Raw genomic sequence first — 14,702 nt, 5'->3', positions numbered from 1 at the left:
GGTGGGAAGGGAGTCAGTTCCCCGTCTGCATTGGAAGTTCAACAGCGCAGTCACACCAGGGACAGTCCGTTCACCTGCTCCGTGTGTGGAAAGGGATTTGTTTGTTCATCCGACCTGCAAACACACCAGCGAGTTCACACTGGGGAGAGACCATTTCAATGTCCTGACTGTGGGAAGAGCTTTAAAAGCCCCGGGGATCTGAAGGGACACCAGTGCCTCCACACTGTGGAGAGGCCATTCACCTGCTCCGTGTGTGGGAAGGGATTCTTGCAGTCCTCCACCCTGCTGACACACCAGCTTGTTCACACTGATGAAAGGCCATTTAAATGTTCTCACTGTGGGAAGAGCTTTAAAATCCCCCGGGAGCTCAAGCAACAGCAGCGAGTTCACACTGGGGAAGAGACTGTTCACCTGCTTCGTGTGTGGGAAGGGATTCACTCAGTCATCCACCCTGCAGACACACCAGCGAGTTCGCACTGACGAGAGACCCTTTAAATGTTCTGGCTGTGGGAAAAGCTTTAAAAGCTCCAGGGAGCTGAAGAGACACCGGCTCCTATACACTGATGAGAGGCCGTTCACCTGCTCCGTGTGTGGGAAGGGATTCACTGAATCCTCCAACCTGCTGTCACACCAGCTTGTTCACACTGACGAGAGACCCTTTAAATGTTCTAACTTGTGGGAAGAGCTTTAAAATCTCAAAGAGCCTTAAGGGACACCAGTGTCTTCACACTGATCATCGAATCTAACAGCACAGAAGGAGGTGATTCGGCCCATCGTGTCTGTGCCGGCTCTTTGAAAGAGCTGTCCAATTTAGTCCCAAACCCCAGCTTTATCTCCAGAACTCTGCAAACTAGTCCTCTTCAAGGACATATCCAATTACTGTTTGAAAGTTCCTGTGGAACCTGATTCCAGCATCCTTTCAGATGGTGCGTTCCAGATCTTAACAACCCTCTGTGTGAAAACAATTCTCCTCATTCCCCTCTAGTTCTTTGAGCAACTATTTTAAATCTGTGACCTTTGGTTACCGACCCACTTGCCAGAGTGAACAGTTTCTCCCTACGTGCTCGATCAAAACCCCTCATCATTTTGAACACCTCTATCAGGTCTCCTCTTAACCTTCTCTGCTCTAAGGGGAACAATCCCAGCTTCTCCAATCTCTCCACATAACTGAAGTCCCTCATCCCTGGTACCATCCTGGTCAACCTCCTCTGCACCTTCTCCAAGGCCTTGACATCCTTCCTAAAGTGTGGTGCCCAGAACTGTACACAAGACTCCAGCTGAGGCCAAAACCCTGCAGCTGTACAAAACCCTGGTTAGACCACACCTGGAGTACTGTGAGCAGTTCTGGGCACCACACCTTAGGAAGGATATATTGGCCTTGGAGGGAGTGCAGCGTAGGTTTACCAGAATGATACCCGGACTTCAAGGGTTAAGTTACGAGGAGAGATTATATAAATTAGGGGTGTATTCCCTGGAATTTAGAAGATTAAGGTGTGATCTGATCGAAGTTTTCAGGATATTAAGAGAAACAGATAGGGTAGATAGGGAGAAACTATTTCTGCTGGTTGGGGATTCTAGGACTGGGGGCATAGTCTAAAAATTAGAGCCAGACCTTTCAGGAGTGAAATTAGGAAACACTTCTACACACAAAGGGTGGTAGATGTTTGGAACTCTCTTCCACAAATGGCAATTGATGTGAGATCAATTGTTAATTTTCAATCTGAGATTGATAGGTTTTTGTTACCCAAAGGTATTAAGGGATATGGGCCAAAGGCAGGTGTATGGAGTTAGGTCACAGATCAGCCATGATCTCATTGAAAGGCGGAACAGGCTCAAAGGGCTGAATGGCCTCCTCCTGTCCTGATACAAAGATGGGTGGGAAAGCAAGTTGTGCAGGGGACTCAAAGTACCTGCAAAGGGATATAGACAGGATAAGTGAGCGGGCAAACATTTGGCAGATGGAGTATAATGTGGGAAAGTGCAAGGTTATACACTTTGGCAAGAAAAATAAAAAAACAAATTATTTAAATGGAGAGAGATTACAAAATACAGTTCAGAGGGACCTGGGGGTCCTTGTGCATGAAACACAAAAAGTTACCATGCAGGTACAGCAAGTAATCAAAAAGGCAAATGGGATATTGGCCTTTATTTCAAGGGGGTTGGAGTATAAAAGCAGGGAAGTCCTGCTACAACTGTACAGGGTATTGGTGAGACCACACCTGGAGTACTGCGTACAGTTTTGGTCTCCTTATTTAAGGAAGGATATACTTGCATTGGAGGCAGTTCAGAGACGATTCACGAGGTTGATTCCAGAGATGAAGGGGTTAACTTATGAAGAAAGGTTGAGCAGACTGGGCCTATACTCATTGGAATTTAGAAGAATGAGAGGTGATCTTATCGAAACATATAAGATACTGAGGGGGCTCGACAAGGTAGATGCAGAGAGGGTGTTTCCCCTCGTGGGGAAATCTAGAACGCAGGGGCACAGATTTAGATGAAAGGGTCGCCCTTTTAGAACTGAGATGAGGAGGAATTTCTTCTCTCAGAGGGTCGTAAATCTGTGGAATTCTCTGCCACAGAGAGCTGTGCAGGCTGGGTCATTCAATATATTTAAGGTGGAGATAGACAGATTTTTGCAAGATATAGGAGTGAAGGGTTATGGGGAGCGGGCAGGGAAGTGGCTTTGAGCCCAAGATCAGCCATGATCTTATTGAATGGCGGAACAGGCTCGAGGGGCTGAATGGCCTCCTCCTGTCCTATGTTCCTAAGAAGTGATTTGTAAAGGTTTAGTATAACATCCTTCTTTTTGTATTCAATGGCCCTATTTACAAAGCCAAGTATCCCATACGCTTTCTGAACCGCCTCACCAACTTGCCATGGCACTTTCAAAGATTTGTGAATATGGACCCCCAGGTCCCTCTGCTCTTGCACCCCCTCAAAATAGTCCCATTTAGATTATACGGCCTCTCCCTGTTGTTTCTCCCAAAGTGCATCACTTCACACTTATCCTCATTTAATTTCATCTGCCTTGTGTCTGCTCATTTCACAGTCTGTCTCTGTCCTCCTGAAGTCTGCTACGACTATGCTCACTATTTACTACGTTGTCAAGTTTTGTATCATCTGCAAACTTTGAAATTGTACACCTATACCCAAGTCCAGGTCAGTTATATATAACAAGAAAAGCAATGGTCCTAATCCTGAGCCCTGGGGGAACCCACTGCATACTTCCCTCCAGTCAGAAAAAACATCCCTCAGCACTGCTCACTGCCTCCTCTCCCTTAGCCAATTAGCAGGAGTGGGCCATTCGGCCCCTCGAGCCTGCTCCACCATTCAATAAGATCATGGCTGATCATCGATCTCCATATCCCATGATTCCCCCAGAGTCCAAAAACTATCGATCTCAGCCTTGAATATACTCAAAGACTCAGCATTCACAGCCCTCTGGGGCAGAGAATTACAAAGATTCACAACCCTCTGAGTGAAGAAATTCCTCCTCATCTCAGTCCTAAATGGCCGACCCCTTATCCTGAGACTATGCCCCCTAGTTCTAGACACTCCAGCCAGGGGAAACAACCTCTCAGCATCTACCCTGTCATCCCCTTCAGAATCTTGTATGTTTCAATGCGATCACCTCTCATTCTTCTAAACTCCAGAGAGTATCGGCCCATTCTACACAATCTCTCATCATCGGACAGCCCCCTCATCCCAGGAATCAATCTAGTGAACCTTCATTGCACCGCCTCCGAGGCAAGTGCATCCTTCCTTAGATAAGGAGACCAAAACTGTGCACAGTACTCCAGGTGTGATCTCACCAAGGCCCTGTACAATTGTAGCAAGACTTCCTTACTATTATACTCCAACCCACTTGCAATAAACGCCAATATGCCATTTGCCTTCCTTATTGCTTGCTGTACCTGCACAGTTCACAGAATCACAAGTGCAGATAGAGGCCATTTCGGCCCATCGAGCCTGCACCGACACATATCCCACCCTATCCCTGTAACCCCATGTATTTAATCCCCTAACACTAAGGGTCAATTTATCATAGCCAAATCAACCTAACCTGCACATCTTTGGACTGTGGGAGGAAACCGGAGCACCCGGAGGAAACCCACGCAGACACGGGGAAAATGTGCAAACTCCACACAGACAGTCACCCGAGGCCGGATTTGAACCCGGGTCCCTGGCGCTGTGAGGCAACAGTGCTAACCACTATGCCACCGTGCCCCCCTGTAAGCTACCTGTACGCTAGCTTTCTGTGTTTCTTGCACGAGGACACCCAAATCTCTCTGAACACCAACATTTGAAAGTTTCTCACCATTTAAAAAAGATTCTGTTTTTCTATTCTTCCTACCAAAGTGAATAACCTCACATTTCCCCACATTACACTCCATCTGCCACCTTACTGCCCACTCACTCAGTCTATCTATATCCCTTTGCAGACTCTGTGTGTTCTCCTCACAGCTTACTGTCCCACCTAGCTTTGTATCATCAGCAAACTTGGATACATTACACTCGGTCCCTTCATCTAGGTCATTAGTGTAGATTGTAAATAGCTGAGGCCCCAACACTGATCCTTGCGGCACCCCACTAGTTACAGCCTGCCAACCTGAAAAAGGTCTGTTTATCCCTACTCTCTTTTCTGTCTGTTAACCAATCCTCTATCCATGCTACTATATTACCCCCAACCCTGTGAGCCCTAATCTTGTGTAATAATATTTTATGTGGCACCTTATCGAATGCCTTTTGGAAATCCAAATATACTACATCCACTGGTTCCCCTTTATCTACCCTGCTAGTTACATCCTCAAATAACTCTAATAAATTTGTCAAACATGATTTCCTGTTCATAAAACCATGTTGACTCAGCCGAACCATGTTATGATTTTCTAAGTGCCCTGATACAACTTCCGTAACAATAGATTCCAGCATTTTCCCAACGACTGATGTCAGGCTAACTGGCCTGTCGTTCCCTGTTTTTTCTCTCCCTCCTGTCTTGAATAGCGGTGTTACATTTGCGACCTTCCAATCTGCTGGGACCGTTCTAGAATCTCGAGAATTTTCAAAGATCAAAACCAATGCAGGAGGAGGTCATTCGGCCCCTCGAGCCTGCTCCGCCATTCAATGAGATCATGGCTGATCATCCAAATTCAGTACCCTGTCCCTGTCTTCTCCCCATATCCCTTGATCCCTTTAGCCTTAAGAAATATATCCAACTCCTTCTTGAATATATTTAATGAATTGGCCTCTACTGCCTTCTGTGGTAGAGAATTCCACAGGTTCACCACTCTCTTGGTGAAGAAATTCCTCCTCATCTCTTTCCTAAATGACTTACCCCTTATCCTTAGACTGTGGCCCCTGGTTCTGGACTCCCCTACCGTCGGGAACATCCTTCCAGCATCTAGTCTGTCTAGTCCTGTTAGAATTGTATAAGTTTCAATGAGATCCCCTCTCATTCTTCTAAACTCCAGCGAGTGCAAGCCCAATCGACCCAATCTCTCCTCATACGTCATTCCTGCCATCCCAGGTATCAGCCTGGTAAATCTTAACTGCACCCCCTCCATGGCAAGAACATCCTTCCTCAGATAAGGCGACCAAAACTGCACACAATACTCAAGGTGTGATCTCACCAAGGCTTTGTACAACTGCAGCAAGACATCCTTGTTCCTGTACTCAAACCCTCTTGCTTTGAAGGCCAACATATGATTTGCCTTCTTAACCGCCTGCTGCACTTGCATGCTTACCTTCAGCAACTGGTGCACAAGGACACCCAGGTCTCGTTGCACTTCCCCTTTTCCCAATCTATTGCTGTTCAGGTAATAATCTGCCTTCCTGTTTTTACCACCAAAGTGGATAACCTCGCATTTATCCACATTATATTGCATCTGCCATGCTTCCGCCCAATCACCCAACCTGTCCAGATCATACTGGATTTTCAGGGCATCCTCCTCACAGCACACTCTCCCACCCAGCTTTGTGTCATCTGCAAATTTTGAGATATTACATCCAATTCCCTCGTCTAGATCATTAATATATATTGTGAATAGCTGGGGTCCTAGGACAGATCCCTGTGGTACCCCACTAGTCACTGCCTGCCACTCGGAGAACGACCCGTTTATTCCGACTCTTTGCTTTCTGTCTGCCAACCAGTTCTCTATCCAAGTCAATACCTTGCCTCCAATCCCATGTGCCTTAACTTTGCACGCTAGTCTCTTATGCAGGACCTTATCGAAAACTTTCTGAAAGTCCAAATACACCACATCCACTGGTTCTCCCTTATCTAGTTTACCAGTTACATCCTCAAAAAATTCCAGCAGATTAGTCAAGCACGATTTGCCTTTCGTAAATCCATGTTGACTTTGTCCGATCCTGTCACTATTCTCCAAGTGTTCTGCTATTACATCCTTTATAATGGACTCTAGCATTTTCCCCACTACCGATGTCAGGCTCACCGGTGTCTAATTCCCCATTTTTTCTCTACCACCTTTTTTGAATAGTGGGGTAATATTAGCTACCCTCCAATCCATGGGTACTGTTCCAGAGTCGAGCGAATTCTGGAAGATGACCAGTAATGCATCTACCATCTCTAGGGCCACTTCCTTAAGTACCCTCGGATGTAGATTATCAGGCCCTGGGGATTTATCGGCCTTTAATCCCATCAATTTCCCCAACACCATTTCCCTACCAATACTGATTTCTTTCAGTTCCTCCCTCTCATTAGACCCTATGTTCCCCGACATCTCTGGGAGGTTATTTGTGTCCTCCTTTGTGAAGACAGAACCAAAATATGTATTTAATTGGTCCGCCATTTCTTTGTTCCCCGTTATAAATTCCCCTGATTCTGACTGCAAGGGACCTACGCTTGACTTCACCAATCTTTTTCTCTTCAAATATCTATAAAAGCTTTTACAGTCAGCTTTTATGTTCCCTGCAAGCTTACTCTCATACTCTATTTCCCCTCTCTTAATTAATCCCTTTGTCCTCCTTTGTTGAATCCTAAACTGCTCCCAATCCTCAGGTTTACTACTTTTTCTGGCTAATTTATATGTCCTTTCGTTGGATTTTATGCTATCCCTAATTTCCCTCATTAGCCACGGTTGAGACACCATTTTTGTTTTATTTTTATGCCAAACTGGGATGAACAAATTCTGTTGTTCATCCATGCGATCTTTGAATGTTTGCCATTGCCTGTCCACCGTCAACCCTTTGAGTGACATTCCCCAATCAATCCTACCCAACTCACGCCTCATACCATCGTAGTTTCCTTTATTTAAATTCAGGACCCTAGTCTCTGAGTCAACTATATCACTCTCCATCTTAATGAAGAATTCTATCATATTATGATCGCTCCGACCCAAGGAACCTCGCACAGCAAGATTGCTAATTAATCCTTTCTCATTAAATAATACCCAGTCTAAAATGGCCTGATCCCTAGTTGGCTCCTCGACATATTGGTCCAGGAAACTATCCGGTATACACTCCAGGAATTCCTCCTCCACAGTATTGTTACTAATTTGGTTAGCCCAATCTATATGTAGATTAACGTCACCCATAATAACTGCAGTGCCCTTATTGCACGCGTCTCTACTTTCCCGTTTAATGCCATCCCCGACCTCCGCATTACTGTTTGGGGGTCTGTACACCACTCCCACTAACGTTATCTGCCCCTTGGCATTTCTCATTTCTACCCATACAGATTCCACATCATCAGAGCTAATATCCTTCCTTACAAATGTGTTAATCCCCTCTTTAACCAGCAATGCTCCCCCACCTCCTTTTCCTTTTTGCCTATCTTTCCTGAATATTGAATACCCCTGGATGTTGAGTTCCCAGCCCTGGTCACCCTGGAGCCATGTTTCCGTAATCCCAATCATATCGTATTCATTTACCTCTATTTCCGCAGCTAATTCATCCACCTTATTTCGAATGCTCCTCCCATTAAGACACAAAACCTTCAGGCTTGTTTTTTTAACGCTCTTTGACCTTTTAGAATGATTTACTGTGGTCATGTTTGGTTTAAACACTTGATTTCTCTGTCTGCCCACTTTGTTTTTCTCCTTCTTGTCTTTTGCTTCTATCCTTGTTTCCCTTTCCTCTGTCTCCCTGCTCAGGTTCCCAAACCCCTGCCATTTTAGTTTAAATCCTTCCCAACAGCACTAGCAAACACTCCCCCAAGGACATTGGTCCCGGTCCTGCCCAGGTGCAGACCGTCCGGTTTGTACTGGTCACCCGTCCCCCAGAACCGGTTCCAATGTCCCAGGAATTTGAATCCCTCCCCCTTGCACCATTCCTCTAGCCACGTAGTCATCTGAAATATCCTTCTATTTCTACTCTGACTAGCATGTGGCACTGGTAGCAATCCTGAGATTACTACCTTTGAGGTCCTATTTTTAAATTTACCTCCTAACTCCCTATATTCAGCTTTTAGGACCTCATCCCGTTTTTCACCTATATCGTTGGTACCTATATGCACCACGACAACTGGCTGCTCACCCTCCTCCTCCAGAATGCTCTGCAGCCGCTCAGAGACATCCTTGACCCTTGCACCAGGGAGGCAACACACCATCCTGGAGTCTCGTTTGCGGCCGCAGAAATGCCTATCTATTCCCCTTACAATAGAATCCCCTATTACTATAGCTCTACCCCTCTTTTTCCTCCCGTCCTGTGCAGCAGAACCACCCCTGGTGCCAGGAAGTTGGCTGCTGCTGCTTTCCTCTGATAAGCCATCCCCCCCAACAGTATCCAAAGTGGTATATCTGTTTGAGAGGGGGATGACCCCAGGGGACTCCTGCACTACCTGCCTGCGCCTACTACTCTGCCTGGTGGTCACCCATTCCCTTTCTGCCTGTGCAACCTTCACCTGCGGTGTGACCAACTGGTTAAACGTGCTATCCACGATGTCCTCAGCCTCGCGAATGCTCCAGTATGTATCCACTCGCAGCTCCAGCGCCACAATGCGTTCTGTCAGTAGCTGCAGCTGGATACACTTCCCGCTCACGTGGTCGTCAGGGACACAGGAAGTGTCCCTGATTTCCAACATAGTGCAGGAGGAGCAAACTATGGGGCTGGGCTGTCCTGGCATGACTTACCCTTCAATTAATTTAAATTAAATCAAAACCACCAATTAAATGATATACTCAATGGCGCTTGTTTACCTACTATCCCCGCTACACCACAAAGACCCTAGAAACTATAAAACACAGAATTTAAGCTTGTAAAAAAGGAGAAAGAAATACTCACCAACCAATCACGTACCTGCTTTCTGGTGACGTCATGCTTCTGTTAATTTTCACTTCTCTCCTCTGCTCTTGGATTGGTTTTAAACTGCCGGGCTCTGCTCCCGCTCTCGGGCCTCGCTCTTTTAAACTGCCGGGCTCTGCTCACACTCTCGAGCCTCTCGGGCTTCGCTCTTTTAAACTGCCGGGCTCTGCTCCTGCTCCCTTGCAGGTCCGCTCTCGAGGGTTGCACTAGAGGATACAGAGGAGATTTTTTTAAATTCGTTTCTCAGATGTGGGTGTCGCTGGCAAGGCCAGCATTTATTGCCCATCCCTAATTGCCCTCGAGAAGGTGGTGCTGAGCCGCCTCCTTGAACTGCTCCAGTCCGTGTGGTGAAGGTACTCTCACCGTGCTGTTCGGGAGGGCGTTCCAGGATTTTGACCCAGCGACGATGAAGGATCGATGATATACTTCTAAGTCAGGATGGTGTGTGACTTGGAGGGGAACTTGGAGGTGGTGGTGTTCCCATGCGCCTGCTGCCCTTGTCCTTCTGGGTGGAAGAGGTCGCGGGTTTGGGAGGTGCTGCCGAAGAAGCCTTGGCGAGTTGCTGCAGTCATCGCCACTTGGTTCTTCTGAGTGCGGGAGGCTGGGGGGGGTCAAGGTTGACTGACATTCTGTGCTGACCCTTGACCTCCCTTTCCCCCGCTCCCCAGTGCAGACCAGGATAGGTTGCACATTCCAGCTGCACACAGTGGGGGTGCTCAGATGATCCGGGCCTGGGATGCAGTTGGGGAGACTGCAGTTAGCCTCAGTGTCCACTGTGGCTCAGTGGGCAGCTCCCTCACCTCCGAGTCAGAAGGTTGTGGGTTCAAAGTCTCACTCCAGAGACTCGAGCACATAAAGCTCTGGGGAGACTGCAGTCAGTCTCAGTGTCCACTGTGGCTCAGTGGGCAGCTCCCTCACCTCTGAGTCAGAAGGTTGTGGGTTCAAAGTCTCACTCCAGAGACTCGAGCACATAAAGCTCTGGGGAGACTGCAGTCAGTCTCAGTGTCCACTGTGGCTCAGTGGGCAGCTCCCTCACCTCTGAGTCAGAAGGTTGTGGGTTCACAGTCTCACTCCAGAGACTCGAGCACATAAAGCTCTGGGGAGACTGCAGTCAGTCTCAGTGTCCATTGTGGCTCAGTGGGCAGCTCCCTCACCTCTGACTCAGAAGGTTGTGGGTTCACAGTCTCACTCCAGAGACTCGAGCACATAAAGCTCTGGGGAGACTGCAGTTAGCCTCAGTGTCCATTGTGGCTCAGTGGGCAGCTCCCTCACCTCTGAGTCAGAAGGTTGTGGGTTCAAAGTCTCACTCCAGAGACTCGAGCACATAAAGCTCTGGGGAGACTGCAGTCAGCCTCAGTGTCCATTGTGGCTCAGTGGGCAGCTCCCTCACCTCTGAGTCAGAAGGTTGTGGGTTCAAGTCCCACTCCAGAGACTCGAGCACATAAAGCTAGGCTGACACGCCAGTGCAGTGCTGAGGGAGTGCTGCACTGTCGGAGGTGCTGTCTTTCAGTTGAGACGTTAAACCGAGGCCCCGTCCGCGCTCTCAGGTGGACGTAAAAGATCCCATGGCATTATTTCGAAGAAGAGCAGGGGAGTTCTCCCCGGTGTCCTGGCCAATATTTATCCCTCAACCAACATAACAAAAACAGATTATCACATTGCTGTTTGTGGGAGTTTGCTGTGCGCAAATTGGCTGCCGCGTTTCCCACATTATGACACTCTGAAAGTACTTCATTGGCTGTAAAGTGCTTGGCGACGTCCAGTAGTCATGAAAGGCGCTATAGAAATGCAAGTCTTTCTTTCCTTCTTTCTTTCAGTGCCCTGGGCTCCTGCTACTGATCACTGTCCAGTCACCCCCAGCAGCAAAGGCCGAGTCTGCAAAGGGGGCTTGATTTTGTCTGTGATGCCCCCCAAAGTTGAATAGGCGGCCAACAATCACTGCAACCAGTGACTATGGAACTGTATCCCAGTGCCTACCTGCCCTTTACAATCGAGGGGGTGAAACTTGAATGACAATTAATAAAACTAAAAATCACAATTTATCTCGCGCCTGAAACTGAGTCAAATGTTCCAAGGGGCTTCACAGGAGTGTTAGCAAACACAACCTGACCCCGAGACACATCAGGAGATATTTGGCAAATCACGAAAAGCTTGGTCAGAGAAATCAGCATTAAGGAGCGTCTTTAAGCAGGAAAGGGAGGCGGAGAGGTTTAGGGAGGGAATTCCAGAGCTTAAGGCCGAGGCAACAGAAGGCATGGCCACCAATGGTGGAGCGATTAAAATCAGGGCTGCACAAGAGGCCAGAATTGAAAGAGCACAGATATCTCGGATGGTTGTGGGGCTGGAGGAGATTACAGAGCTAGGGAGGGGTGAAGCCATGGGGGGGGTTTAAAACCAAGGATGAGAATTTTGAAATCGAGGCGTTGCTTAACCAGGAGTCAATGTAGGTCAGCGAGCACAGGGGTGATGGGTGAACGGGACTTGGTGCCAGTTAGGACACAGGCAGCAGAGTTTTGGATGACCTGAAGTTTACATAGGTTAGAACATGGGAGGCCAGCCAGGAGTGTGTTGAAAGTCAAATCTAGAGGTAACATAAGAAATAAGAGCAGGAGTGGGCCATACGGCCCCTCGAGCCTGCTCCGCCATTCAATAAGATCATGGCTGATCATCGACCTCAACTCCACTTTCCCGCCCGATCTCCATATCCCTTGATTCCCCCAGAGTCCAACAATCTAACTATCTCAGTCTTGAATATACTCAAAAGACTCAGCATTCACAGCCCTCTGGGGCAGAGAATTCCAAAGATTCACAACCCTCTGAGTGAAGAAATTCCTCCTCATCTCAGTCTTAATGGCCAACCCCTTATCCTGAGACTATTCCCCCTAGTTCTACACACTCCAGCCAGGGGAAACAACCTCTCAGCATCTACCCTGTCAATCCCTTTCAGAATCTGGTACGTTTCAATGAGATCACCTCTCATTCTTCTAAACTCCAGAGAGTATAGGCCCATTCTACACAATCTCCCATCATCGGACAGCTCTCTCATCACAGAATCCCCACAGTGCAGATAGAGGCCATTTCGGCCCATCGAGCCTGCACCGACACATATCCCACCCAATCCCCGTAACCCCTACACCAACACATATCCCACTCTATCCCTGTAACCCCACGTATTTAATCCCCCTAACACTAAGGGTCAATTTATCATAGCCAATCAACCTAACCCGCACATCTTTGGACTGTGGGAGGAAACCGGAGCACCCGGAGAAAACCCACGCAAACACGGGGAGAATGTGCAAACTCCATCCCAGGAATAAATCTAGTGAACCTTCATTGCACTGCCTCCAAGGCAAGTATATCCTTCCTTAGATAAGGAGACCAAAACTGTGCACAGTACTCCAGGTGTGGTCTCACCAAGGCCCTGTACAATTGGAGCAAGACTTCCTTACTCTTATACTCCAACCCCCTTGCAATAAAGGCCAACATGCCACTTGCCTTCCTTATTGCTTGCTGTACCTGCACTCTAGCTTTCTGTGTTTCTAGCACGAGGACACCCAAATCTTTCTGAACACCAACATTTGAAAGTTTCTCACCATTTAAAATATTCTGTTTTTGTATTCTTCCTACCAAAGTGAATAACCTCACATTTCCCTACATTATACTCCATCAGCCACCTTATTGCCCACTCACTTAACCTGTCTATATCCCTTTGCAAGCTCTTTGGGGGAGAAATTGAGTCGCACCCCCGTTGGCCGAAATTGAGTGGTAGCGTCCCAAGAGGGAAGTGGGGTGCTACTGGAAGCGCCCCGCCTCCCTTTTGGGGCGCTGTGAGGGAATATCGCGGCGCTACGTGCCACAGCGCCATGTACTGCGGCACATCACGCCACGATATTTCAGGCCTTCCTCCCCTTCTTAAAGGGGACGTGCCTTGCGCAGCGCCACCCAGGGCACAGCTGGGCCACCGGGAATCAGAGTGCCGGCAAAAGAGCCCAGCACTCAAGAGAAGTGCTGGGCTCATGGAGCGCAGCCGGCACTCCGCGGGGGGGGGGGGGGGGGCAGGTCAGGAGGCCGGGGACCGCAGCGGAGGCGGTCAGCAACAAAAATGGCCACCTGGCACCTCGCCTTTAAATAGCACCACCCCGGCCGCGGGTAGGCCCCCCCTGACCCTGTCGGACATAGCATCCAGCGGTAAGTTAGGGGGTGCTACCGAAGATCGTGGGCAAGGCGCGAGCGGGGCGCTGCGCACGGCGATGACGTCATCGCCGGCGGCGCAGGGCAGTAATGGTTACTGCCGCCGCTAACCTCCCACTGAATTTCACGGGATGCGTTGACGGCACCTTCAGCTGCCTAGGCCCTAAGCTCTGGAATTCCCTCCCTAAACCTCTCCTCCTCGAAGATGCTCCTTAAAACCATACTACTTTGACCAAGCTTTTGGTCACCTGCCCTAATATCAACTGGCCTATTCCTGCTTCTATTTCTTATGTTCTCCTTATGTGGCTCGGTGTGAAATTGTGTTTGATTAGGCTCCTGTGAAACGCCTTGCGGCGTTTTACTACATTGAAGGCGCTGCATAAATGCAAGGTGTTGTTGCCAACTGCTGACTGAGGCCATGGGCGGCGGCCATTTTGTGCCCACCAGGCGGGCGGCGGCCATTTTGTGCCCACCCGGCGGGCGGGCGGCCATTTTGTGCCCACCCGGCGGGCGGCGGCCATTTTGTGCCCACACGGTGGGCGGCGGCCATTTTGTGCCCACCCGGCGGGCGGCGGCCATTTTGTGCCCACCCGGCGGGCGGCCCCTCCCTTCCCCCCTGTGAAAGGCCAGTGCTCGATGTCGGTCTGCACCAGCGGGTGGTTGAACTTGCGGCCGATCAGCCTCTTGGTGTTGAAGACGGTGTTGATGCCACCTGGTTTTTGGCGGGGTGGCCGATCAGGCGCTCGCTGCCGGTGACGGCCCCGGAGCTGGGCGCGGTGCGGTTGCCCTGGTCGCTGGCTATGATCTCCACCTTGCCGGGCTGGAAGACGCTGACGCACGAGTCGGTGGTGTCCGGGTCGATGGCGGTGACCGAACCACAAGGTGAGCTGAGGGGACCGGGGACCGGGGCTCCAGTGATCGGCCGCCGGGCGGCTGCCCGTTTCCCCGCTCGAGCTGTTTACAGCGCCGTTTGGATTTGGGTTTTCCCGCCCCGCGTCGGCCAATCAGAACGCCGCCTTTGTCCAGCCCGGGCACGTGGGGCAACGACGTAAACCAGGGTGCGGACCAATCGGAATACGTCCCGCGTTGGTTCCCCCCCCAACCGGGCCGCCACGTGAGCCGATGACGCCGGCGTCCAACTCGGACCAATCAGAAGACGGCGCGGTGCGGCGAGCCTGATTGGAGCGGGGGGCCAGGCGCCTGATTGGAGCGGGGGGCCAGGCGCCTGATTGGAGCGGGGGGCCAGGCGC

General features: G+C 49.5%; 2 protein-coding genes across 2 annotated transcripts in view; both read right to left on the bottom strand.

The window, feature by feature from the left end:
* Nucleotides 1-14,702, bottom strand: part of LOC147091836 (uncharacterized) — a 1,030,142-nt gene that overhangs the window by 708,601 nt on the left and 306,839 nt on the right. The window lies entirely within an intron of this gene.
* The window catches only part of LOC147091843 (uncharacterized), a 124,541-nt gene that overhangs the window by 25,780 nt on the left and 84,059 nt on the right, over nucleotides 1-14,702 (bottom strand). Inside the window, exon 5 of the mRNA XM_085976458.1 lies at nucleotides 14,165-14,339. Coding sequence (XP_085832584.1) covers nucleotides 14,165-14,339 — 175 coding nt within the window. The remainder of the gene's footprint in view (nucleotides 1-14,164; nucleotides 14,340-14,702) is intronic.

This window comes from Somniosus microcephalus, unplaced genomic scaffold (genome assembly GCF_052327205.1).
Source record: "Somniosus microcephalus isolate GS21.2 unplaced genomic scaffold, FLI_Smic_1.0 unresolved_chr3, whole genome shotgun sequence".
Lineage (NCBI taxonomy): Eukaryota > Metazoa > Chordata > Chondrichthyes > Squaliformes > Somniosidae > Somniosus > Somniosus microcephalus.
This window is presented reverse-complemented; position numbering and strand designations above follow the sequence as displayed.